This window comes from Rousettus aegyptiacus, unplaced genomic scaffold (genome assembly GCF_014176215.1).
Source record: "Rousettus aegyptiacus isolate mRouAeg1 unplaced genomic scaffold, mRouAeg1.p scaffold_m13_p_2, whole genome shotgun sequence".
Classification (NCBI taxonomy): domain Eukaryota; kingdom Metazoa; phylum Chordata; class Mammalia; order Chiroptera; family Pteropodidae; genus Rousettus; species Rousettus aegyptiacus.
In genome coordinates this window covers 125,965,313-125,992,384 of record NW_023416295.1, presented here as the reverse complement: position 1 = coordinate 125,992,384, position 27,072 = coordinate 125,965,313, and the positions used below count along the sequence as shown (strand labels likewise).

At 35.0% G+C, this 27,072-nt stretch overlaps 1 protein-coding gene across 3 annotated transcripts in view; it reads left to right on the top strand.

The window, feature by feature from the left end:
- Positions 1-2,427: 2,427 nt before the first annotated feature.
- Positions 2,428-27,072, top strand: part of RBMS2 (RNA binding motif single stranded interacting protein 2) — a 43,887-nt gene continuing 19,242 nt past the window's right edge. Inside the window, exons 1-3 of one of the 3 annotated variants that reach the window (XM_036235917.1) lie at positions 2,428-2,790; positions 2,911-2,979; positions 24,326-24,492. In XM_036235917.1, the coding sequence (XP_036091810.1) occupies positions 24,350-24,492 (143 nt within the window). In that variant the 5' untranslated portion in view covers positions 2,428-2,790; positions 2,911-2,979; positions 24,326-24,349. Of the gene's footprint in view, positions 2,791-2,910; positions 2,980-3,884; positions 4,051-24,325; positions 24,493-27,072 lie in introns of those variants that run through there. The other 2 variants (XM_036235918.1, XM_036235916.1) reach the window with 2 other exon arrangements.

Genomic DNA, 27,072 nt, shown 5'->3' with positions numbered 1-27,072 from the left:
TTTGATGCAGTTCCTTAATTTTTTTTTTTTTTTTTTTTTTTTTTTTTGTATTTGTTTTTTTTTTTTTTTTTTTTTTTTTTTGCTTTAGGAAGCTGATGTGTTAAATGCACTCTTTTTTTTCATTTCTTCCTAAGGCGTTACCTCATCTCTTTACCATGAAATAAATTCACTATTATTTAGTCTTATGGACATACAAGTTAATCAGTGGGAGGAAAGATAATCCACAGAGAATATTAACGGCTGGAAAAACAAGTGTCCTTTTTCCTAATAAACGTTGTTGGGGTCTCTGGATCACATTCAGAGCTTCACTAGCAAACTGGCCCTGCCTCACTGCTTTCAGACACATGTACCACATCACCTTGGCTCTAGTCGAAAGTTTGCCTAGAGTCTAGCATATCTGCAGGTAGTACATTCTTTTGAGTTCTACACCCTGATATGGAGGGGTCAGTAGTGGCATGCAAACATCTTTCGACATACAGATCATGGTTGATCTAGCCAACTCCTTTACCTGAGGCACTTATTTAAAAGTATTGTTTTTTTCTGGAGAAATCACAAACCAGTCTGTATTGAATTCAAAGGTGCAAATGTCTCTTTCCAAGAGAAGTTCCAAATAACTTATTTTACTTTTTCACCTCATAACAACACTTGGGTGGTTAGAACCAAGAATTTGAGAGGCATTGACTAAAATCTAGAAAAATGTGGGCAACTATAATGGGCAAAGCAAATGGGTGGGGGAATGGCAAAGTAAACACCCTAGAAGAAATAGGATTCTCCCTCCTCTCATATACTTCCTGAATCTAACCAAAGAATTCCATTAGCTTCTCTATCACTTCCACAAAATTCCATAACCACCTTTAAAAATGTACTTACTAGAATAAAGGATGTAGTTTCCAGACTTGTTGGTGCTCTTTGACATAATTAACTTTTTGGCATCAATTCACAAATCTGGATCATTTTACTTCTATGGCCCAAAATTTATTAGACTATAAAACCCTAGGTTTTTGTATTAGTTCAAATAAAATAGAATATATTTAATAGATCCTTCTTTATCTCTCTTTTGTCTTATACTATCTACTTTTAGAGTAGAGAAATGGCATTAAATCTTAGGATGCATAAAATCCTACATTTTTTTCTACATCTATTTCTAGTCCTTAGAGTAGTAGGATTCTAGAGAAATGGAAGCTGGAGCGTCTTGTTTCTAGTGTGTATTGGCTCTGTGTATTATTTTGTTTCCTTTTTTTCTACAGATAATAGATGGTCTACCAATTCCAGGAGACTGAAAGTTATGGAAAGAATTTCCAAAGAGAAGAAATTGGACTGGGTGATTCCTGGAACTTCTTATTCAGTGTTTCCAGTTATAAAGTTTAGCCTGCTTAGTCCTTGTACAATTCTTTGAATGTAACTAAGATGCTAGTTTTTCAAAATGTTCACTTCAGATCATCAAATCTAGGTTTTACAATACCCAGAGGGTTACACACTGGGAAAGTAGAGTAATTAAATAATGGTGCTAACATCTACTAAGTGTGTAAGTGCCAGGCACTTTCTTAAGGGCTTTATATACATCGTCTTATTTCATTTCACTACAATTTTAGGAAGTAGATACTGTTTACTTACTCTGTTTTACAGATAAGGAAAGTAAGGTTCAGATACGTGTGGTATTTTTCCCAGTGTCACTCAGCTTGTGTGACAGGACTGAACAAGAACTTAGATTTTTTTTTTTTGTTATTTTTATTAAAGATTTTTGGGTTACATTGGTTAACAAAATTATATAGATTTCAAGTGTACACTTCTATAATATATCCCCTGTATGTTGCATTGTATATTCACTATCCAAAGTCAAATCTCCTTAATAAGAACTTAGAATTGATTCTAAACCCAAATAAAGTAGGTATTATCTCCATTTTGCAAATGAGTGAATTAGAGATGTTAAATAACTTGGCCCAAAGTTACATAAATGGTGACTAACTGGTGCCAGGATCTGGACTCATGTCTACTTCTCTCTGAAACTCATGGTTTTAACTATTTTAAATTCTAAGATATCATTGAACATTAAGAAATGCAGTAGGAGAACACATTGAGAATATTAGAATTTTTTTTTTAAATGAAGTTAGATTGACTGCCATTATAAATACCATTGTAAATCAGGCCTTAAAGATTAAGGTTTTTGTACCACATTATTAAGCTAAGGGAGAACACATGAAATAAGTGCCTAAATGGCAAAGATAATGTGGTATATAATGAATGAGGATCTCTGAGGGTAGAAAAGGCACTTAGAAAAATATGGTAGCACTGAGAGAAGTCTTTATTTATTTACTGCATTTGGCTACTGTGCTTCCAATCTGTGTTGCAATTCCCACATTGAAGCTGTTCCCACCCTTCCTGTGTCCCCTGAGCTGAGCAGGAACTTCCTGTCCTATTGGAAATGAAAGTTAGAGATTAGGGATATGGTATGTGTGTATTTACTCTGCAGAATGTTAGTACTATCTGTCCTATTATCATAGCAAAAAAGTGACAGGAAAATCAGAATAGAAACTGGGATTTCATTTAAGGGAGGATTTGGACTTAATGTTTCTTGTGGCAAAGCAGACTGGGTTAATTTACGTCTTAAGAGAACATCCATGATGACAGCAAAGTGGCCTTACAAAGGAATTTGAAGACTTTCATTCTAAATCCTTGTTCCACTTGGATTGGTAGGAGTTACTGGATATCATTAAAAAATTTTTGGTTTCCAACAGGTTTCTTTTCTCATTAAGGCTACTTCTACATGACAATTTTTTGAAACTATTAGAGGTGAGTGTCGTTGTAACTGTGTTAGGCTCTTAAGTCTGAGTTTACATTCTTCTTTTCTAAGAACATTGTATGTTTCTTCTTTGTGAGCATATACTTTTTAAATAGTTATTTTTTCTACAGTTCAGACACAACTTGAAGCAAACCTCTCAACTCTGGTGAATTTCAGTTTGGGCATAAATTCCAGCTTTGGTGAGTAACTAATTTTTTTCATACTTACAGACCTTGAAGACTAAGAAATAGTGGGATAGAGTCAAATGAGATAGCTTACAATTGTTGAAGAAACTGCTATGCAATTATATCTCAAGGAAGATGGAGGAAAAAAAGAAACTACTTGGTATCAAATTTTATGATAGTCCAGTTTGATAATTCCTTCCTAAGTATGAAATCCTACTCTAGGGAATCTGAAAAGGAGTGAGAGGCATCAATCCATTAGCATGACCCAAGAGGAATAGAACTGTACGAGGATCTGAAACTATTTATTTCCCATATTCTGTTTTGCTTGTCTCTGTACTTTTGTACTGTGTTCTTTCTTCTCATATGAATATCACTGTAAATGTAAAGTGTGTGTGTGTGTGTGTGTGTGTGTGTGTGTGTGTGTGTGTGTGTGGTGGGGAGAAGTCCTGAGCTAGCTGATTTCACATATTCCTTCTCAGTATGGTTTTCTTCACATGTTCTCTAAGGCAGTATCCAAGTGGGCCCTGTAAAATCAAGCTTGAAATCTTCTTATAGCTGACATCTAAGAGAAAAAAATTCTCATTGCCTTTTCATGAGAATCTGAACTTGTTCATAGAGGAAAAGAGGATGGAGTTGAAAGGGGTATGCCTAAAAACTTTTCTTTTTGCTTTAACTGCTGAGCCTGTGGAGGGTTGGAAAAAAATAACATCTTGGGCATTAGGACCCAGTGGAAGTGCCTCATTTAGACTCTGGGTTAACTTCTCTCAGTGACGTCAACAAGCAGCCCTAGCTCATTCTTTACCCCCCCCCCCGCCCCAATCTCTCTCCCTCTGGCTCCTTTTCTCCCCCCTTCTCATCCCCCTACTTTCTCCCTCCCTCTTCTTTCCTCCCTCCCTCTCTCTCCCTCACTCTCTCTCCTTCTCTTTCTCCCTCTCCTTCTCCCTCTTTTCCCCTCCTTTTCCCTCTCTCTTTCCCCCTCCCTGTCCTTCTTTCTCGCAACTCCCTAATATTAAAGAGAAAATGCTGCTATCAGTGACTTCCAGACCTGGGATTTCGACTTTTGGCTATAACAAGAACAACAAGAAGGTAGGGAAAACTGCTTTTTTGGAATTCGGCTACTTCCTTTTCTGGGGATCGGGAGTGCCCTTGCTTTTAACATTCTCCTTAAGACAAGAGAGGGATTCCTTTCTCATCCCAGCACCTCTCCCTTTTCCACCACTTTCGATATTTTTTCTCACCTGGTTCTGAAGTTCCAGGAATTTACAGTCTTTGTACGCGGGACCGAGAAAGCAGGAGAATTAAAAATAATTCAAGCTTGTAAGTTTGTATCTTTGTGAAATGAAGTTAGTTTGACTTCCTGCTGATATACCCAATCTCCACAGTGATAATATGTAATCTCAGACCCTGGCACCCAGCCCACCCCCTAATCTTTTTGATTAAAGATTTCCATTCGCCCCCACCCCACCCCACCTTCCTTTCTACCCATCCCACCAGCATTATCAGGCAGCAGAAATATAGTCAGTGAAATCACAACTGCTTCATCAAGAACTTGGTATATACTCTTTTAGACTAGGTAGAGACCCTACCCCACCAAGCCCTAAGGGAAGGAGTCTTAAGGGAAGACATGCCTTGGGATTAAGGTGGAAAGCTCTATGGTTCTTTGGGTTTTGCTGCTGAGCTGGTGCTTCAAGATCTGCAGATAGCCAGGATCAGCTGAGATCCTTGGAGTCTTTAAGATTAACCTGAGGCTGCTAGAGTTGTGCTATGCTTGGGCACATGGGCAGTCTGGGGAGAGGTGGACATTTGCCAGGGAGTATCCTTGGCAGTTTCTTGGCATTTATGGGCACATAGTGATTGATGATTGAGAGGAACTTCATGCTGTAACAGAAAGACCCTTTACATTCTTGGTGTTGCTGTTCTTTGAAGGAAAAAGTTACCATAGACATTTAGGGATCTTTTGATCATTTGATAGAATGTTGGAGGGTGGGGAAAGATTCCTGCTGCTTTCTCATATACCTAAAAAGACAATTACAGATAGGTTTAAACAAAGTATCTGATCAAGGCAGTGGGTAAAGTTTATACCAAAACACTTGGTTTATGGTGTTTATATGGTATTCATTGTTATATCCTTAAGAAATAATGGTCCACATATATTTGTTGGTTATCTATAACATTATATATAAACATATATGGATATATGATTTTGAAAGAGGGATATTTTATCTGTCTTTATTCTTTCAAATCCTATATAGTATAATACTATATAGTACTATATGAAAGTTTCCTTCCTAATTTTTCCCTCTGAGTCTCTCAGGTTACCCAAATCCATTAAAATAAGGCAAAATGAATTCTAGAAATTAGTTTTTTTTTCCTATTAGGGGTTTCACATATTTGATGCTGTCTAAAATCTTCTCTTAGCTCTCTACTTCCTTTCCTACTTGTCGTATAAAAAACATTTAATCCTCTTCTAAATTTAGGATAGTATAGGGGACAGGATGTACGATTATGGATTTGGATTCAAATCTTATATCTCTTCCTGATAACTTGTAAAGTCTGAGAAAATTCAGGAAACATTGATGGGGGGGTAAATACATATTTACTAATATATTTGTCAAGAATTCTTTGGGTTATTATAGGTGAATGTTATGATGACATAACTTTGTGGCTATATATATGACTCCTTGTATGTATATATAGGTTTTTACAGATTAAGTATATTTAAACTAAAGCATTACTAATTGGTCTTTATTTTTGTGTTGACATGTAGGGCTTAATGTTTTCATTTCTCCTTTGGAGAGAGTGTTTTGGATTGATTTGCTTGTGTAATTTGTGCATTTTTATAACCAAGGTTAAATTTAAAAAATAACTTTTATTAGTTTTTAGGAGTAAATGTAAGACATGCCCATTAAAAAAAAATATAAGGAGGTACATAAAATTAAAAGTCAAGTTTTCCCTTCACGTCCTGAAATTCTTCATCTAAATCTCACCCCTCAAGGAAAATAACTATTAGCAGTTTATTGTATGTATCCTACTAGACTTTTTTCTATGACAAGGTAAAGTGTTAATTTTGTCACTGGTTTATTTGACATTTCTAGAAAGAATTTAGTTTCTCAATTAGAGAAAGTTTACGTAATAAAGTTCTTGGAGCTGTCTGAAACATTTAAAAAACAGAAATAAAGGACAATCAAATACTAAACTTCTAAAAAGTGTAAACTTAAATATCTGCTTTAAAGAAAAACAGACACAGACCAATGGAACAGAATTGAGAGCCCAGAAATAAAGCCACACATATATGGACAACTAATTTACAATAAAGGAGCCAATAATATACACTGGAGAAAGGAAAGTCTTTTCAATAAATGATGTTGGGAGGTTAAAGAAGTACAAATTAGTAGTTGAGAGATGGTCAAAGGATGAGCACAGCATCGGGAATATAGTCAGCAGTAATGTAATGACTATGTGTAGAACTAGATGGGCAATAGAGTAATCGGGGTGAGGGGGAATTATTTCATAAACTATATAAATGTCTAACCAATGTACTGCATACTTGAAACTAATAATGAAATAAAATGTGTAAAAAAATAAATGGTGTTGGGGAAACTGGACAACATACAAAAGAATAAAACTAGACCACTACCTTATACTACAAACAAAAATTAACTCAAAATGGATTAAAAACTTATCTGTAAGACCTGAAACAGTAGGACGATAATAGAGGAAAAGATAGACACTAAGCTTCTGGATGTTGGTCACAATGTTGTTTTATGAATTTGAGTCCAAAAGAAAGGGAGCAAAGCAAAAGCAAATGAATGAGACTATATCAAACTAAAAAGTTTCTGCACAGCAGAAGAAACCATCAACAAAACAAGAAGGCAACCAACCAAACGGGAGAAGGTATTTGCAAATGATACTTCCAATAAGAGGCCAATATCCAAAATAGATAAAGAACTCATACAACTCAACAACAACAAAAAATCCAGTGAAAAAAACAGGCAAAGGATCTGAATATACATTTTTCCAAGGAAGACATATAGAGATGGCCAACAGACATATGAAAAGATGTTCAACACCACTAACTCTTAAGGAAATGCAAATTAAAACCATAATGAGTTATTACCTCATACCTATTAGAATGACTATTAGCAAAAGTAGAAGAAACAATAAATGTTGATGAGGATATGGAAAAAAGGGAACACCTATACAGTGTTGGTAGGATTATAAATTTGTATGTGGGATTGTAAATTGGTACAGTCACTATGGAAAACAGTCTGGAGGTTCCTTTGAAAATTAAGAATAGAACTATCATATGATGTAGAAATTCCTCTTCTGAGTATTTATATGAAGATACATGTACCCCTATTTCATTTCAGCACTATTTGCAATAGCCAAGATACAGAAACAACCTAGGTGTCCATTGATAGATGAATGGATAAAGAAGATGTGGTATATATACACAATGGAATAGTATTCAGCCATAAAAGATAAAATATTGCCATTTGCAATATCATGGATGGATCTTTAGGGTGTTATGCTAAGTGAACTCAGACAGAAAAGGACAAAAACTGTATGATTTCACTCATATGTGGAATATAAAAGAAAAGTAACAAACAAAATTGAAAAACAAAATAAAACAAAAACTTGTAGAAACAGACAGAAGGGTGGTTACCAGAAGGGAGAGGGAGTAGGGGGAGAACAGATTGGGTAAAAGGGGTCAAATGTATGGTAACAAAAGGAAATTAAACTTTTGATGGTGATCATACAATAGACTATACAGATATTAAATGATAATGTTATACGCCTGGAATTTATGTTATTAACCATTGTTACCTCAATAAATTTAAAATTTTGAAACATTTGCTTTTATTGTCCATCATTATGTTATACAGAAATTTAGAAATAATAAGTCTGTAGAGATCTACTTACTCTAAGAATTTTTACATCATAATTTATGGTAGTCATCACTTTTAGTTTGTGGAATAAAAATAATTGCCTACCTGTGAGCTCAGTTTGAAAAGTTATTTGTATACCAAATGATGTGACTTGCTTATCTGAAAGTGTATTAATTTTATTTACTGGATTTTAAAAAGTAGGACTGTTTTATTTTGAAAAATATTTGTATACTTCATTTATCAGGTAAGTTGTTTCCCTGAGGAGCCCATGACAAGCATAGTTTTCATATTCTTTTTTTGGCGGTGGGAAATACGGGAATTGATGAACAAATATATAATGCCTAATAAGGGCAGATTCTTTCTCAGCATATAGTGTTGAATATCATTCTTTTTTTTTTTTTTTTGGAATTAAAATAGTCACAGAAGGGGGGAAATGTGGATTTCAAAGAGAGATTCTGCAAAATAATGTACATTTAAAAAAAAACATCTGTTTTAATGGCCTTCAGTTATTCTTGGTTCATTAAAAAAAGACTTAAGAAAAAAGATTAGTGTTCTAGGATCTAAACACTGTTTCTTCAAAGTTTGAAAGAGTTGCCTCAGTAGAGAGATTTGAATATAGGTGAGATTGAAAGGGGAAATGTTTGGAACCAGTGGAATTTCAGACTTGTAAAGAGCCTAACCTCGCCTTCCCTGACATCATCTTCCTGGCATGTGTTATTATAATTTAACTCCTGAGAGCATCAACAGCCATTTCCTTTGGAAAAAAAGAAAGGGACTGCAGTTTAATTTGGGATGATTTGCCTTCCCCAACTGATTTTAAAATACTGAACAACTGATTGATAGGCTTTGCCATATCTTCACCTTTCAGAAGATTGAGTTACCTGAAAATTTCAGAAGTGTTTACTCAGGAGAGAATCAAGTGGGAAGCAATACTACAATTGTTTATAGTTCTAACAGGGAGATTTTGTGTGCATGTGTTTACTACATTTTCATCTAGTTTTCGTCAAATTCTCACTTAGTAGAATTGAGGACTAAGAACTTTTAGGTCTAACTGGGGGAAACTACTAGTTCTGTTATCAGTAACAAAATTAACTTGGCTAAAGTTTAATGGTAATGTCTTTACATTAATCCTTCCTTTTCATTTTTAGCACTACTACACTAATTTATGCTCTCTATAGATTATATTTACTTTGATAATAAATATTCCACATGATCTTGCTTCTTACTTCTCCACCCCTATCCCTTGCCCCCAGGTAAATTTATACTTGTTGCTAGAACAATCTTCCAGCATTCCAGCAGTCTAGTGCTGAGTTTTTGTATAAAAACCTTTAGTAACTATAAATTACCTGCTAAACAAAGTTAAATCTCTAGCCCAATATCCACTATTGCATCAGCCTTTTCTTATCTCCCTACTTCTTTCTGTCAACAGAAAAAAAAAAAAAAAAAAGAAAAGAAAAGTATCATCACCAGAAAGGATTTATTAGGATGGGAGGCAGAAAGGGTTGCAACCAAGCACATGCAGACATGGCTAGCAGCGATGCCCCATGAAGAGGTACTAATTACAGGGGGAAAAGGAAGTTAAAGGGAGGGGCAGTTACAACCATAGAGCTTCATTTTAAGCATGGAGTTCTTCCTGTAGGGTTCTCCTATGACAGAGTGCAAGAACTCTTCCCACAAGCCCACCTCCTTCCCCATACCCTCTGGACTAATCATGTTTGCTAAAGTCTCAGTCATAATCTTTATCACCTGCCAAGATCCCATTGCATTCACTCTGCTATAGCCAGTTGTGTTACCTCTAGTTCTATGGATATACCCCTTGGTTGTTAACTTACATTTCTCATTCCATAAGAAAATATAATGTAAAACAGAAACATAGAGACAAGAAACAGGACAAGGGAATATAGATTAGAATAAGAGGTCAGTTGAAATTAAAATGCACATGTGCAAACCATAGTTTTATCCTGGAAGATGAGGACTGAAGAACGGTCATTGATTTTGTCAATGTAGAGGTGGTTGGTGACTTTGACAAGCAATTTCAGAGTGGGAACCCAGCAAAAGCAAGGTTGGAATGGGTTGATGAGTGAAACAAGGTGAGGAAATAAAGCTGGTGTGTATAGACTAATCTTTTAAAAACTTTGATTAAGATGGAGAGCAGAATCCAGTTAAAAATAGGCTAAAGATCTGAATAGGTATTTCTCCAAAGAAGATCTACAACTAGCCATCAAAAGATGCTCAACATCATTAGCCATTGAGAAAATGCAAATCAAAACCACAATTAGATACTACTTCACACCCACTAAGATGGCTGTAATCAAAAAGACAGGTAATAATGTGGGATAATTGGACCCATCATACACTGCTGGTGGAAATGTAAAATGGTGTGGCTTCTTCGGAACAGAGTTTGACAGTTTTCCTTAAAAGGTTAAACACACCCTTATATATCTACCCAAGAGAATTAAAATATATGTCCAAACAAAAACCTGTACACCAATATTCATAGCAGCATTGTTAATAATAGCCTCAAAGTGGAAACAACCAAATATCTCTTAACTGATGATTGTATAAATAAAATATTGTAGATAACCCATACAATGAATTTTGGGATTTTATTCAGCAATAAAAAAGAATAGAGTACTGATAACATCTACAAAATGGATGAACCTTGAAAACATGCTAGTGAAAGAAGTCACTCACAAAAGACCACATATATTATTCTCCTACTTATGTGAAACGTCCAGAACAGGCAAATCCTTAGAGACAGAAAGCATGTTAGTGGTTGCCTAGGGCTGCGGGGAAGGAGGATGGTTGGGGGCAATGGGAGTGACTGATAATGAGTATTGGGTTTCTTTTGGGGGTAATTAAAATGTTCTAAAATTGATTGTGGTAATGGTTGCACAACTCTGTGATCTAAATACCACCGAATTTATACTTTAAATGGGTTAATTACATGGTATGTAAATTATACCTCAGTAAAATTGTTATTAAAAAAAGATGGAGAGTAGAGAACTGAGGCAAAGGCTGGAACGGGATGGGGGTGGTATTGATTGAATTTTCTTAAAGATGGGAGATATGGAAGCCAAAATGCAAAAAGAATCATGTTTTCCAAATATACATGTTTATAATTCTTTCCCTGATCCTTTTGTTTTTGTGCTTTATCTATCCAGCCTGGGATCCTTTTTTTTGTTGTCACTTTTTTTTTGGAATGGCTTTTCTGTTCCTTTGTTCACGCCACCCAAGTTCATTAAACAGTTCCAGCATGCTGGGCCTTGGGGCTGAGGTATTATTGTGGCCTTTTAAGAACTCACAGTCAAAATTGTCTTTCAAAACCCTCCTTATCCTTTTAAGTTTAGCTGGAATGTTACCTCTTCTGTAAAGCTTCTCTGAATCCCTCCACCTCCCAGCCTCAAGGAGACCTTTTTTCTGTGCCTCCATATTATTTTGTACTTCATATATGGTATTTATATAACTATGCATTATATGGGAATCATTTAGGTGATTTTCTTACCTTTATTATTGCTGGACTGTAAACTCTGTAAAAGTTATTTGGATTATTAACCCCCAGAACATCTGACATAACATCTTAAGCATATATCTAGTAGATGATTTAAAGATATATCCTAATAAATGTAATTCAGCTGATGTTAGGCATTAAATTAAGGTTAAGCAAAAGAAGGCAGTGTCACGTTCTGTACAAATTGTGAAATATGAAGTTTAGGGAGATCCGAATTTAAATATGGCTTTTGTCACTTATTAGCTGTGTGACCTACTTCCAAGTTTCTTAGGCATTCTGACCTTGAGTTCTTCATCTTAAAGTATTGATACACGTTGTTAGATTATTTTGAGGATCAGTAATACTTATATTTGTAATCACGTATCAGCATGTAAATAGACTATTATTTCTTTTATCAAAAAAAACTTTTTACTGATACCACCTCCTGCTGCTGCCTCATTTCTCTTTTCCCTTCTATGGCAAAATATCTTGAAAGAGTTGTTTATTCAAGTGCATGTATTTCGTATCTCCAGTTTATTTCTTTTTATTAATTTTTATGTTATTATCTTTAATATATTATTTGAAACTATAAAATATTACATCTGATTATAAAACATAAGAGGAAGACATGTAAACCCACCTTCCAATTTAAGAACTAGACTCATTGCTTATAAATCGCATGTGATTATGTGTTTCTCCCAATCTCTTCTCCTACCTCCCCTTCAGAGGTAAGCACTCTCCGAAATTTTATATTTATCATTCTATCGCTTTTCTAAAAATATAGTTTAAAATCATGCTTAATTTGCTTGTATACATTGGTCTAATATTATATAACTGTTATAGTTAATATTATAATATTTTTATATATAACGTAATATAATAATAGAATAATAGAAATTTTACAGATTAGAAAAATGAGGTATAGAGAATTTGATAATCACATTACTAGTGAATGCCCTAGCTGGGATTTGAACCTAAATAGTTTGGCTCCTAATCTGTCCTCTTGACCACTACCATATTGCCTTAGTGCAATACGTCGTCTTCTGGGGTCTTCCCCCCCCCCCCACTCAATATTACATTTCATGATTGATTCATAGCTGTGGTTTATTCATTTTCAAGCCACATAATATTTCATTTTGTGAATATACCATAATTTATCCATTCACCTGCCAATGACTCTTTGGATTGTTTCCAGGGTCGTTTGTTTGTTTTTGTTATTCCTAACAGTGCTCCTCTGAATGTTCTCATATATGTGGTACCTTTGTTTAATTTGAGTTATATATCTACAAGTAGGATTGCTGAGTCATAAGGTATGTGAATGTTCGCCTTTAGGAGATTTGCTTTCTAAGTGTACCTAAATTGCTTTCTGAGTATACCAAACCTTTTTTCCATCACCAATGTATAAATTTTACTGTAGATTCACATCCTCCCTAGTTGTTGATAATGTCAGACCTCTCTCATTCTCTCTTAAATCCAATCTAATTAGGCTTTTACCTCACCATTCCACCAAAATTGCTCTTACGAAGGTATGCAATAACTTTCATACTCGAACAGTCATTTCTTAGCCCTCTTAGTACTTAACCTATTTTCAACACTTGACGTGCTATTCCTTGAAATACTTTGTTTTACAGAACACCACTCTCCTCTTCCTCTTCAGGCTCCTTTACTGTTTCCTCCTAATTTTCCTCATCTCTAACCCTTATCGTTCCCCAGGACTCAGTCCTTGAGTTTCTTTTCTGTCTACACTTCTCCCTTCATAATTTTATTCAGTCTCATAGCTTTTAAAATATCACCCAGATCATGACAGCTCTCAAATTATATTTCCAACCTGGACTGCCCTCCTGCATTCCAGATTCATATGTCTAACGTCCACTTAGGTGTATGCTAGATATTTCAAATTTAACACTTTTAAAAGACTTCCTGCTTGCTTTCTGCTTCCCTGCCCTGTCTGTCTTCTCCATCTTAATAAATGGTAGCTTCGTTCTTCCTGGACCTCAGGCTAAAAAGCTTGACATCATTGACTTTCCTCTTTCTTTTACAGCCCCATATCTAATAGCATAATACTAATATCTACTTTATTGGAACATAGTAAATGATCACTGAAGTTAGATAATAATTAAAATTACCCATGGAAGATATAATTCCATTCTCTTTATTCCTATTTGCGTATGAACAAGCTTATAGTTTCTCCCACCTTAAAAAAAAAAAAAAAACCTGCTTTAATCCCATGTGTTCTGCCAGTTACTGTCCCATTTTTCTGATCCCTTGAATGATCGAACTTCTTGAAAGAGTAGTTCCTATAGAGTCTCTACTGCCTTACCTCCCATTCTCTGTATTTGTTCATTTTTAACTGTGGTAAAATATACATTATATAAAATTTGCCATTGTTTTCCATTTTTAAGTGTACGGTATAGTAGTATTAAGTACATTTATTTACATTGTTATGCAACCAATCTCAAGAATTCTTTTCATTTTGCAAAACTGAAAGTGTAAGTTCATTATTAAACAACTCCCTATTCTCCTCCCTTCTCCCCCAACCTCTGGCATCCCGTTCTACTTTCTGTCTCTATGAATTCTCTAACTACCTCATATGAGTAGAATCATACAGTATTTGTCTTTTTATGATTGACTTATTTTACTTAGCATAATGTCTTCAAGTTTCATCCATATTGGTACACATGTCAGAACTTCCTTGCTTTGTAAGGCTAAATAATATTCTGTTGTATGTATATACCATATTTTGGTTATCAATTCATCTGTGAGGGACACTTGGGTTGCTTCTGTCTTTTGGCTATAATGAATAATATTGCTATGAACACGGGTGTACAAATATCTTTCAAGACTCTCTTTTCAGTTTGGGTATATTCCCAGTGGTAGAATTGCTGGATCATATGGTAATTCTATTTTTAATTTTCTGAGGAATCACTAGATTTTTCTTTTTTCCCCATAGTGGCTGTACCATTTTATATTCCTACCAACAGTGCCCAAGGGTTCTGATTTCTCAACATTGTTGCCAACACTTATTTTCTGTTTTTTGTTTTGTTTTGTTTTGTTTTGTTTTTTGATAGAAGCCATTCTAATGAGTGTGAGGTGATATCTCTTTGTGGTTTTGATTTGCATTTCTCTAATGATTAGTGATGTTGAGCATCTTTTTATGTACTTGATGACTGTATATTTTATTTGGATAAATATCTATTTAAGTTCTTTGCCTATTTTTTTAATGGATTATTTATTTTTTGTTGTTATAGTTCTTTATATATTCTGAATAATAACTCTAGCCAGATATATGATTTGCAAATATTTTTTCCCATTCTGTAGGCTGCCTTTTTACCTTTGATTGTGTCCTTTGAAGTACACAAGTTCTTAATTTTGATATAGTTTGGTTTATCTAATTGAAACTGTCAAATCCAGTCTCATGAAGCTTTTGCCCTATGTTTTCTTCCAACAGTTTTACAGTTTTAACACTCATAATTAGGCCTTTGGTCCATTTTGAGTTAATTTATGTACATAGTGTAAAGTAAGGGTCCAACTTCAGTCTTTTGCAGGTGGATATCCAGTTTTCCTAATACAATTTGTTGAAAAAACTGTTCTTTCCCCCTGAATGGGGAAATAAATAATTCCTAAGTTTTAAATTGTGCACCATTCTGAATAGCATGATGAAATCTCACACTCTCTTGCTCCATCTTTCTCGGCATATGAATCATCCCTTTGTCCAGTGTATCCACACCATTTATGCTACCTTCTCATTAGTCACTTAGGCCTCTTAGTTATTACCAGATTGACTATCTCATATCCCAGTGCTTGTATTCAAGTAACTCTGTTTTACTCAATTATGGCCCCAAAGTACAAGAGTAGTGATGCTGCTGGCACTTTAGATAAGCCAAAGAGAAGCCATAAAGTGCTTTCCTTAAGTGAAAAGGTGAAAGCTCTCTATTTAGTAAGAAAAAAAAAATTGTATACTGAGCTTGCTAAGATCTATGGTAAGAACAAATCTTCTAGCTGTAAAATCGTGAAGAAGGAAAAAGAAGTTTATGCTAGTTTTGCTATCGTACCTCAAATTACAAAAGTTACAGCCACAGTGTGTGTTAAGTGCTTAGTTAAGGTGGAAAAGGCATTAAATTTGTGGGTGGAAGACCTAAATAGAAAATGTGTCCTGATTGACTGCAACATGTCGCACCAGAAAGCATTGAGCCTATACCAAGATTTCAGCACGGAATCCCCTGAAACAAGTGACACTACAAGTAAGGGATGGTTACACAGGTTCAGGAATGGATTTGGACTGAAAAATATAAAAAATTACTGGAGAAACAGAGAGAGGCCACATTCACATAACTTTTATTGCAGTATATTCTTATAATTATTCTATTTTATTGTTATTGTTAATCTCTTACTATGCCTGATTTGTAAATTAAATTTTATAATAGGTATGAACATACAGGAAAAAATTATACTATCTATAGGGTTCAGTATTATCCACAGTTTCAGGTATCCATTAGGGATTTGGAATGTATCTTCTGCAGATAAAAGGAGAATTACTTCATTTTCTGTTGTTTAATCTTCTATTTTTCTTTCTGGGATATTTCCCTTATTGTCTGTTTATCTTCTAGCCCTTATGGATAGTTTTTATGTCTGCTATCATATTTGTAATTCACAAGAACTATTTTTTTGTCTCTATATGTTCCTTTTTTATTTAATTTTGTTTTTCCTTCATAGCTGAAATATTTTTTTTGTTTAAATTTCTTGAGACTTTTAATTATTATTACATTTTCTTCTATCTTGTCTCTTCCTTTTCAGTTCCTTTTTTGGTTTTCTGTTTGTTTTCGTCATTGACTTCAAAGGTTTTCCTTAAATGCCTCATGATTTTTGGGTATTAGATTAAGTGGAAGGCATTTAAAACCCAAGTGGAAAACCTTACCAAATGGCGGACTTCACTATAGGTGATCTAGCTTTTCCACAGAGAGAAACCTGAATGTCATCATTTATAGAGCTTTTCTGTTGGGCTGGTCAGTATCCTCAGTGAGAAATCCTCCAATCTCCTAGGAGGGATGGGATTGGAGAAATGACTGTGAGTGTTACTTAATCCCTATGTTTTCAGTTTAGGACTTTTCCCACTCAGCTTAGAAGGGATGAATCCAGAGTCCCTCTGGTGCACTCTCCCCAAAGAATCAACTAGTTTTCTTCTGGAGGAGAGGTAGAAGTAAGGCAATGGTAGCCTGATTGTGTGGCTAACACCCCTGTCTTTTTAGGTACTTGTTATCTCTAATTTCTGAGCCTTTCTAGAATTTTAGAGGAGACTCACCCTTCTCCTTGTTTTCTTCCTATTAGGTTTCAGCTTTCTTTGCTCTTCTGTTATATATCATTTATACATCTGGTGTTCAGCTTCTAAACTGCTAGGATCTGTTATCTGTTTTCTTTGTCCTTTTTGATACCTTTATAATAATTTCAGTGGGTTCTGGGAATCTTTAGAGATAATTACATGTATTAATTCAAAATCTCCTATTCACTCTTCATCCCCCTCCAATCTGGCTTCTGCCTGCATCCCACTAAAACAGATCATTACAGCCATCAGGTACTTCTTTTCTCCCCAGTTTTACTGAGATACAATTTATATATAACACTATATAAGTTTAAGGTGTTACAACATGATGATTTGATACATGAATATATTTTGAAATGTTGACCACACTAAGGTTAGTTAACACATCCTTCATTTCACATAATTACCATTTTGATGTTGTTATGGTCAGCACATTAAGACTTTACTATCCTAGCAACTTTAAAGTATACAATACAGTATTATTAATTATAATCACCATGTTGTACATTAGATCCCTGGAACTTATTCATCTTATAAGTGGAAGTTTGTACTCTTTGACCAACATCTCTTCTTTTCCCCAACCCTATGGCCCTTGGCAACCATTATTCTACTCTGTTTCTATGAGTTTGATGTTTTTGGATTCCACATGTAAATGAGATCATATAGTATCTTTCTAATATATTTCATTTAACACAATGCCCTCCAAATCCATCTATGTTGTTGCAAATGGCAGGATTTCCTCCTTTTTCATGTCTGTATAATATTCCATTATATATACATATATACATGTACACACACACACACACACACACACCACATTTTCTTTATCTATTCATCCATTAGTGGTCACTTAGGTTGTTTCCATGTCTTGGCTATTGTGAATAATACTGCATTGAACATAGGAGTGCAGATATCTCTTTGAGATAGTGATTTCAATTCCTTTGGCTATATATCCAGAAGAGGAATTGCTGGGTCTAATGAAGTTCTATTTTTAATTTTTTGAGGAACCTCCATACTGTTTTTCATAGTAGGCGTTCCAATTTTACATTCCTACCAATAGTGCACCAGGGTTCCCTTTTTTCCAAATCCTTTCCAGCTTGCTTGCTTGCTTGCTTTCTTGCTTTCTTTCTTTCTTTCTTTCTTTCTTTCTTTCTTTCTTTCTTTCTTTCTTTCTTTCTTTCTTTCTTTCTTTCTTTCTTTCTTTCTTTCCTTCTTTTTTAAATAACAGTCATTCTAACAGGTATAAGGTGGTATCTCATTGTGATTTTGATTTGCATTTCCTTAATGATTAGTGATGTTAAGCACTTTTTATATACCTTTTGGCCAGTTTTATGTTTTCTTTGGAAAGATGTCAATTCAAATCTGCTCATTTTTAAATTGGATTCTTCATTTTTTTTTCTATTGAGTTTTATGAGTTCCTTATATATTTTGGATATAAACTACTCATCAAATATATGATTTGAAAATATTCTCTCCCATTCTGTAGATTACCTTTTCATTTTTGTTATTGTTTCTTTTGCTGTGCAGAGGCTTTTTAGTTTGATGTGGTCCCACTTGTTGATTTTTGCTTTTGTCGCTTGCTCTTTTGGTGTCATATCTAAAAAATTATTGTCCAGATTGATGTCAAGGAGGTTTTTCAGTTTTCTTCTAGGAGTTTTATGGTTTCGGGTCTTACATGAAAGTCTTTAATCCATTTCAAGTTAATGATGTAAAATAGGGGTCCAATTTTATTCTTTTGTGTGTAGATATCCAGCTTTCCTAGCATGGTTTATTTATGAGACTATTTCTTTCTTCATTGACTGTTCTTGGCTCCCTTGTCAAATATTAGTTCACCATATATATGTATTTATTTCTTGTTTCTTGATTCTGTCCAATTGATCTGTGTCTATTTTTATTCCTGTACCATACTGTTATGATTACTGTGGCTTTGCAATGTAGTTTGAAATCAGGACGTGTGATGCCTCTAGCTTTGCTCTTTCTCAAGATCGCTTTGGCTATTCGGGGTCTTTAGTGGTTCCATATGAATTTTAGTATTTTTCTATTTCTGTGAAAAATGCCATTTGAATTTTGATAGGTATTGCATTGAATCTGTAGATGGCTTTGGGTAGTATAGACATTTAACAACATTAACTCTTCTAATCCATGAACATGGGATATCTTTCCATTTACTTGTCTCTCCTTCCATTTTTTTAGCAATGTTATGTAGTTTTTCAATGTACAACTCTTTCGGCTCATTGTTTAATTTATTACTAAGTATTTTATTGTTTTTGATGCTATTATAAATGGAATTGTTATTTTTCTCAGGTAATATATAGAAATGCAATTGATTTCATTTTAAGTGTATAGAAATGCAACTGATTTTTGTTTATTATGTATCCTGAAACTTTCCTGAATTCGTTTATTAGGTCTCACACTTTTTTGGTGGTGTTTTGAGGATTTTCTGTATACGAGATCATGTCATTAACAAACAGATAATTTTACTTTTTCCTTTTTGATTTGGATACCTTTAATGCTGGCCTTGTAAAATAAATGAGAGTGTTCCCACCTCTTCAGTTTTTTGGAAGAATTTCAGAAGAATTTGTATTAAATCTCCTTTAGAAGTTTGATAGAATTCGCCTGTGAAACTGTCTGTTCCTGGGTTTGTCATATATGGCCTTTATTAAGTTCTTGGGAAGTGTTTGATTGCTGATTCAGTCTTCTCACTTGTTCAGAAATCTGTTCAGATTTTCTATTTTTTCATGATTAAGACTTGGTAGATTGTATTTTCTGGGAATTTATTTAATTTGGTGATGTATAATTGTTCATAACAATCTCTTATGGTCCTTTGTATTTCTGTGGTATCAGTCGTAATATTTCTTCTTTAATTTATAATTTTATTAGAGTCCTCTCTTTTTCTTGGAAAGTCTAGCTAAAGGTTTGTCAATTTTGTTTATCTTTTCGAATAACAAACACTTAGTTTTGTTGATCTTCTCTATTACTTTTCTGTTCTCTATTTCTGCTTTGATGTTTCTCTCCTTTTTCTTGCTAACTTTGGGCTTAATTTGGCCTTTTTCTAGTTCTAGTTCCTTGAGGTTGTCTATTTGAGATATTTTCTTCATGTTTCTTATCGTTATTAAATTCCTCCTTAAAACTGCTTTTGCTGCATCCCGTAAGTTTTGGTATGTTGCATTTCCAATTTTGTTTGTTTCAAGATATTTTGTTATTTCACCTTTGACCCATAGGTTGTTCAGGAGTGTGTTGTTTAATTTCCACATATTTGAGAATTTTCCAGTTTTCCTCCTATTATTGATTTCTAGTTTTATACCATTTTGTTCAGAAAAGATACTTGGTATCTTAAATGTGCTGAGAATGTTTCATGTGCACTTGAGAAAAATGTGTATTCTGTTGCTTTTAGATGGAATGTTCTTTTAGATCTATTTGGTCTAAAGCATAGTTCAAGTCCAATGTTTACATATTGATTTTTGTCTGGGTGATCTACCCATTGTGGAAAGAGGGATATTGAAGTCCCCTACTATTATTGTATTGTAGCTCTGTTAGTATTTGCTTAATCTATCTACATGCTCTGTTAGTGGATGTATATATGATTATGATTATTATACTCCCTTGATAAATTGACCCCTTTATCATTATATAACAACCTTCTTTGTCCCTTGTTACACTTTTTCACTTAAAGTCTATTTTTTTTTCTGATATAAGTATAGTTATACTTGCTCTCTTTTGGTTTTCATATGCATGGAATATCTTTTATCAACCTTCACTTTGTTCCTATTTGTGTCCTTGTAGCTGGAGTGAATCTTCTCTAGGCAGCATATAGTTTGATCTTGTTGTTTATCCATTCAGCTACTCTGTGCTTTTTGATTGGAGAACTTAATCCACTTACATTTAAACTTATTATTACTAACTAAGGACTTATTATTTCCATCTTTTTAATTATTTTCTGGCTGTTTATAGTTTTCTTTTTCCTCTCCTGCTGTTTCCTTTGTGAATTGACAATTTTATTTCCTTTCTTCTTCTCTTGCTGTCTTCCTTTATGAACTGATGATTTTCCATAGTGGTATACAGGCATACTTTGTTTTATTGTGTTTTGCTTTATTGTGCTTCCCAGATATTGCATTTTTGTACAGATTGAGGATTATGGCAACCATATTTCAAGCAAGTCTACTGGGCCATTTTTCCAACAGCATTTGCTCACTTCATGTCTCTGTTACATTTTGGTAATTCTCATAATATTTCAGACTTTTTAATTATTATTATATGTGTTATGATGATCTGTGATTAGTGATCTTTGATGTTACTATTGTAATTGTTTGGGGTTACCACAAACTGCACCCATATATAAGACAGAAAATTTAATTGATAAATGTTGTATACGTTCTGATTGTTCCACCGACCAGCCATTCCCCTATCTCTCTCTTTCCTTTGTCCTCCCTATTCCCTGAGACATACAATAATGAAATTAGGCCAATTAATAACTCTACAATGGCCTCAAAATGTCCAAGTCACAGGAAGAGTTGTGCATCTCTCATTTTAAATCAAAAGATAAAAATGATTTAGTTTACTGAGGAAGGTGTGTCAAAAGCTAAAATAGGCTGAAAGCTAGGCTTCTTGCACCAACCTGTTAGCAAAGTTGTTACTTCAGTGAACATATGAATGATAAGAAAGCAAAACAGCCTTATTGCTGATATGGAGAAAGTTTTAGTGTTCTGAATAGAATATCAAACCAGCCACAACATTCTCTTAAGCCAAAGCCTAATCCATAACTCTCTTCAATACTGTGAAGACTAACACAAGTGAAGAGCTGTAGAAGAAAAGTTTGAAGCTAGCAGAGGTTGGTTCATGAGATTTAGGGAAAGAAGATATCTCCATAACACAAAAAGTACAAGGCGAAGCAACAAGTGCTGATGTAGAAGCTACAGCAAGTTATCCAGAAGATCTAGCTATGATAATTAATTAAGGTGGCTACACTAAACAACAGATTTTCAATGTAGATGAAACGGCCTTATATTAGAAGAAGATGCCATCTAGGACTTTCCTAGCTAGAGGGAAGTCAATGCCTGGCTTCAAAGCTTCAGAGGACAGGCTGATTCTCTTGTTAGGGACTAATACAGCTGGTGACTTTTGAGTTGAAGCCAATGGTCATTTATCATTCCCCAAATCCTAGGGCCCTTAAGTAGATTTATGCTAAATTTACACTGTCTGTGCTCTATAAACAGAACAACAAAGCCTGAATGACAACATATCTGTTTACAGTATAATTTACTGAATATTTTAAGGCTACTGTTGAGACCTCCTGCACAGAAAAAAAAGATTCTTTTCAAAATATTACAGCATTTGCTCAAAATATTACTGTTCATTGACAATTCACCTGGTTACTCAGGAGCTCTGATGAAGATGTATGAGGAGATTAATGTTGTTTTCATGGCTACTAATACAACATCCATTCTGGAGCCCATGGGTCAAGGAGTAATTTTGATTTTCATGTCTTATTATTTAAGAAATATATTTTGTAAGTCTATATTGTTGCCATAGTTAGTGATTCCTCTGATGGATCTGGGCAAAGTAAATTGAAAACCTTCTGGAAAGGATTTAGCATGCTCTATGCCATTAAGAACATTTGTGATTCATGGTAAAAGTCAAAATATCAGCATTAACAGGAATTTGGAAGAAGTTGATTCCAACCCTTATGGATTACTTTGAGGGGTTTAAGACTTCAGTGGAGGAAGTAATTGCAGATGTGTTGGAAAAGCAAGAGAACTAGAATTAGAAATGAAGCCTGAAGATATGACTGAATTGCTGCAATCTCATGATAAACCTTTAATGGATGAGAAGTTGCTTCTTATGGATGAGCAAAGAAAGTGGTTTCTCAAGACGGAATCTGCTCCTTTGAAGATGCTGTGAAGATTGTAGAAATGACAACAGGAGTTTAGAATGTCACATTTAGTTCATAAAGCTGCAGCAGAGTTTGAGAGGATTGACTCCAATTTTGAAACAAGTTCCACTGTGTGTAAAATGCTATCAAACAACATTGCGTATTACAGAGAAATCATTCATGGAAGGGTCAGTTGATGCAGCAAACTTCATTGTTGTCTTATTTTAAGAAATTCCCACAACCATCTTAATCTTCATCAACCACCACCTTGGTCAGTCAGTAGCCATCAACATTGAGGCAAGACCCTCCCTCAGCAAAAAGATTACAGCTCACTGAAGGTTCAGATGATGGTTAGCAATTTTTAGCAACAAAGTATTTTTTAATTAAGATATGTACAGTACATTTTTCTTAGACATAATGCTATTGCACACTTAATATACTACAGTGTAAATATAACTTTTATATGCATTGGGAAACCAAAAAATTTGTGACTCACTTTATTATGATATTCATTTTATTATGGTGGTCTAGAACCAAACCTGCAATATTTCTGAGGTATGCCTGACTGATAAAGATAGGGAAATACCTGCATCAACATATTTTAGCCTGAGTAAAGATTTTTATTTTGAAATTTTCTGAAGATCAGAGGCATGAACTGTAAGAGGCACGTTTCACATTAATTAAGATTCTGTGGAGGGAAAATTTCCCCTCTTTGATATTCGTGGTTCTCTTTTCCTTCTCTTACTAATCTAATTCCTCACCATCACCACCACCAAAAAGAGAGGGCACGGTGGGGCAGGGGGGAACCTGGAGATGAAATTAGCATTTAAAGTAATTTCATATAGATTTATACTATCAAGTGCTTTCAGCCAAGGGAGCACTGGAATCTTAGTGTGATATAGTAAAATACACTCTATTATAGGTAATTATGCAAATTTAGAATATTATGAACTGAATATAGATGTGAACACTAAAAGCCTGATTTGAGCATAAGGATATAAAATATTCCATGAAGGGATAGATCCATGTGTTCTAGTCAGCCTGGTATTTTGTCTCTAATAGAAGTATCTAAAAAATGTTTAGCAGAGTCTGATTGCCTGCCCTTGTATCAATAATGAAAAATTAGAGACGTTTCACCCCCAATCTTGGATTTCCTTGACCATAATACATATATTGCTAATTTATTTAAACCTTAAAAACTTGTAAATAATTTATGACTAAACTCCTATTGGTATTGTAAAAAACTTCATTTTTATCTATTTGACATGGTAATTAGTATTTTATTTTATTTATCTAAGCTTACAATAATTTCAAGTTCCTGCAGGTATTTTGCAGTTATCATATTTTATAGTTTTGTAAATAACCTATGTTCAACTTATTTATGTTTCATGATTTGCTACATTTTTATTATTTCCTTTTCATCATGTTTGAATGGAATCTAGATTTTATAAGTCCTGTCTCAGTTTACTTAAGAGGCATACATTGTGTTCTCTAGCATCTGTATGATAAAAACATTCCACTATAACAAAGTACCTTTTAAAAAAACATTTAACAAGCTTATTTTTGGCCTCTCATTATCTTGTTGAAAGATAGGTAGGACAGTTATGTATTTACATATTCTATGGCAGAGAGGAATTCCTTTAGTTTTTTTTTTTTTTTTTTTTTTTTTTTTAGCTCTCCTATTGAGTTTGTTAAAAGTTTGGAGTCATCCTTTCCAAGGGGCCAGGGTCTTTCTCACTCTCCAGCATCTATATATGTAGGTCTTTTGATCTTCTGTTCCTTGTGTCTCCTTGCAGGCATATGTGTCATTATCTCAGCAGATGGCACCACCTAGTCCAAGCAGCAGTACCCCTAATAGTAGCAGTGGGAACAATGGCAATGACCAGCTGAGCAAAACCAACCTCTACATCCGGGGGTTGCAACCAGGAACTACTGACCAGGACCTTGTCAAGTTGTGTCAGTCGTAAGTTGGGGTATGTGTGGGTAGGCTTCCAGGGACAATACAGATTTGGTGATGCCGGTTTCTTGCCAGATATTCTTATCCTGAAATGCAATATTATTCTGCATAGTAATAAGGTTTCTCAGTAGCTCCTCTTAAAGAAATTCTACCTGTTACTAATATATAAAACCTTTGTGTGTTCCTCTGAGGAAAGCCAGGGTAGGGCTGGCCTTTGAAGCCTGGTATATGATTTTGTTTCCAGCAGGCATCTAGAATTGATGGTCTTAGTGGAAAGATTCCTATCCTTACATCTTGAAGAGAAATGTTCAGTATCTCCAAAGATATTGATTACAAGGCAGTGAGAACTGGCAGTGGGGCTAGACAGTTGAATTAAATACTTAGGAGATTTTCTGCTGCTAGAGATAGTCACAGTGAACCAGAGGAGTCCTCAAATTAGTGGATAAAGAAGGTGGAGAAAGAGGCTGTTACTCTGCATCTTCCTTTAAAGATTTTTGGGGTTCTTTAGAGTAGTTTTGAGTCATGAGATGAAGAAAACTACTGTGGAATTAGCTCATTTAGGAGGAATGCTTGAAAAATTGCAAGGGTGTAGAAATGCTAGCTCAATTCCATCTGGCAGAAAAATATGTGTTTCAAATAATATAGTTGAGGGAATGATTAGAGGAAGAAGTCTGCGGTGGGATGGGGACATTAATGGAAAGAAGGAAAATTGCATTTGGGTAAGTGAATGGTAGAAAGAGATAGAAATAAGAATCTTAGACTGTAAATTTACCATCTTTTAAAACTGTTTTGAAGTATAACAAGTGTACATAAAGTGCACAAATCATAAGTATATATACAACAGTGAGTGTTCAGAAGGTGAATACACCCTTGTTATCAAATAAAGAAACAGAACATTACCAGCTCTTCAAAAGTCTGCCTCTCAGTTCCTATCTCCTCCCCATCCCCAAAGGCACCTACTTGAATGTGACTAGTGCTGCTAGGAACTTGTACATGTCTTTTGGTGGATGTGTATACACATTTATATTGGGTATATACCTAGGTGTAAAGTTGCTGACTCAGGACATACATTTGTCCAGTTTGTAGATACTGCTAAATAATTTTTCTGAAGTGGTTAAAGTAACTGATACTCCACTAACAGTGTACATAAATTTCAATGTTTCACATCCTGAAGAGGCAGAACATTTTGCCCCAAAATTTAGTTGTATAAGGTATCAGATGTACTCTATGAACCCCATACTCTTCTGAAGTAATGGTTTGGTCCATGCAAATCATTTGGATTTTTGCTAGCACCAGGCTACACAAACCCAATCTCTGAAGGCTAGGTGTATATATAAAACTGGTTCTTTTACCTCAGCTTACTTTGCTAAAAAGGTATTTCAGTGGACCTTAGTTTAGGACTAGTAATGTCTGGAGGGAATGGGAATTGGTTTATGAGGGAAAAGAGTTTCATATCGATCTAGTTCCTTGATTTCTATACCCCGTGTTTCTTGTCCTAAATACGATATGCTGCAAAAATCCTCTCACTCCACAAGACGGAGAAAAAACTCAACTCTATTTTACTATACTTTTAGACTTTCATTTTGCTCTTTTTAACAGTTGCCTTACTTTCTGCTGTGTCAGAGTCAGCATGTAGGATGGAAGTAAGGAGCCCAACAGGGGACTATGGAGAAGTAGGAATGAGGCGGGAAGAGAATAGGGGGGCTAGATGCTGAAAGGGAGGCTAAGAGCAGATGGGTAGAACCTCATGATGCTTTGAGCTGGGAGTTAATCTTTCTAGGAAGGATGTTTTCTATGCATAGAAGGACTTCCTGCCTTTGTCCCAGTTGTCTCTCTCTGGGTTGTAGGGGAAGTAAAAGTTGCTGGATCCTAAGCCATGGTGGGCAGGAAGGAGAGGCTGGAACTTCTGGTACTCTTGGAGGGGCTCCTTCCTCTGAGGAGGAAGCGGCAGTGACCCAGCTGTTGCCAGCTGCTGTGGAAGTTCTGAACTTAGTCTCAGGCTGCTCAGACCACAGCAAGCTCCACCCTGGGGCCTTGATAGGGATAGCAGCATGTGTGTCCTCTGGCCTACAGTCTCACGAATCCCTTTCCTTTGCTTAAATTTGGGAAAGAATCCAAGTATGTAGCCCTACATCCATGTCTCTCCCACCCTTTTTAATGTGTTCTTTTCCCAGCCTCCAGGGCATAACTTCGCTTATTCTCTTTAATCCATTGGGTCACAGAAACCCCACTAAAAAGTTATTGAGAGGCTTCCGAGGAGCGAAACAAATATATCAATCATCCCATGTTCTTTAGGGATGAGAGGAAAGGGAGGAAAAAAATGCTTATTTGGGGTATTGGTCTCAAATTCAGCCCCTGCCAACTGTTTTCAGTTAAATTTTGTACTTTTGACTTTGTTAGTGATTTCTGTTCTGTCTCTTTAATATTTTCACCCTCCTGGAGTGGAATGTAGAGATCTCTTTCCAGTGAAACACTTTAAATATAATCCCTGACCTGTGATACTTCTCTGCTCAAGTTTGGGGAACTCCACATGACTCTGCTGGCAAAGTATAATTTTCGAAAAGTTGAAAAACATGACTCTTATAC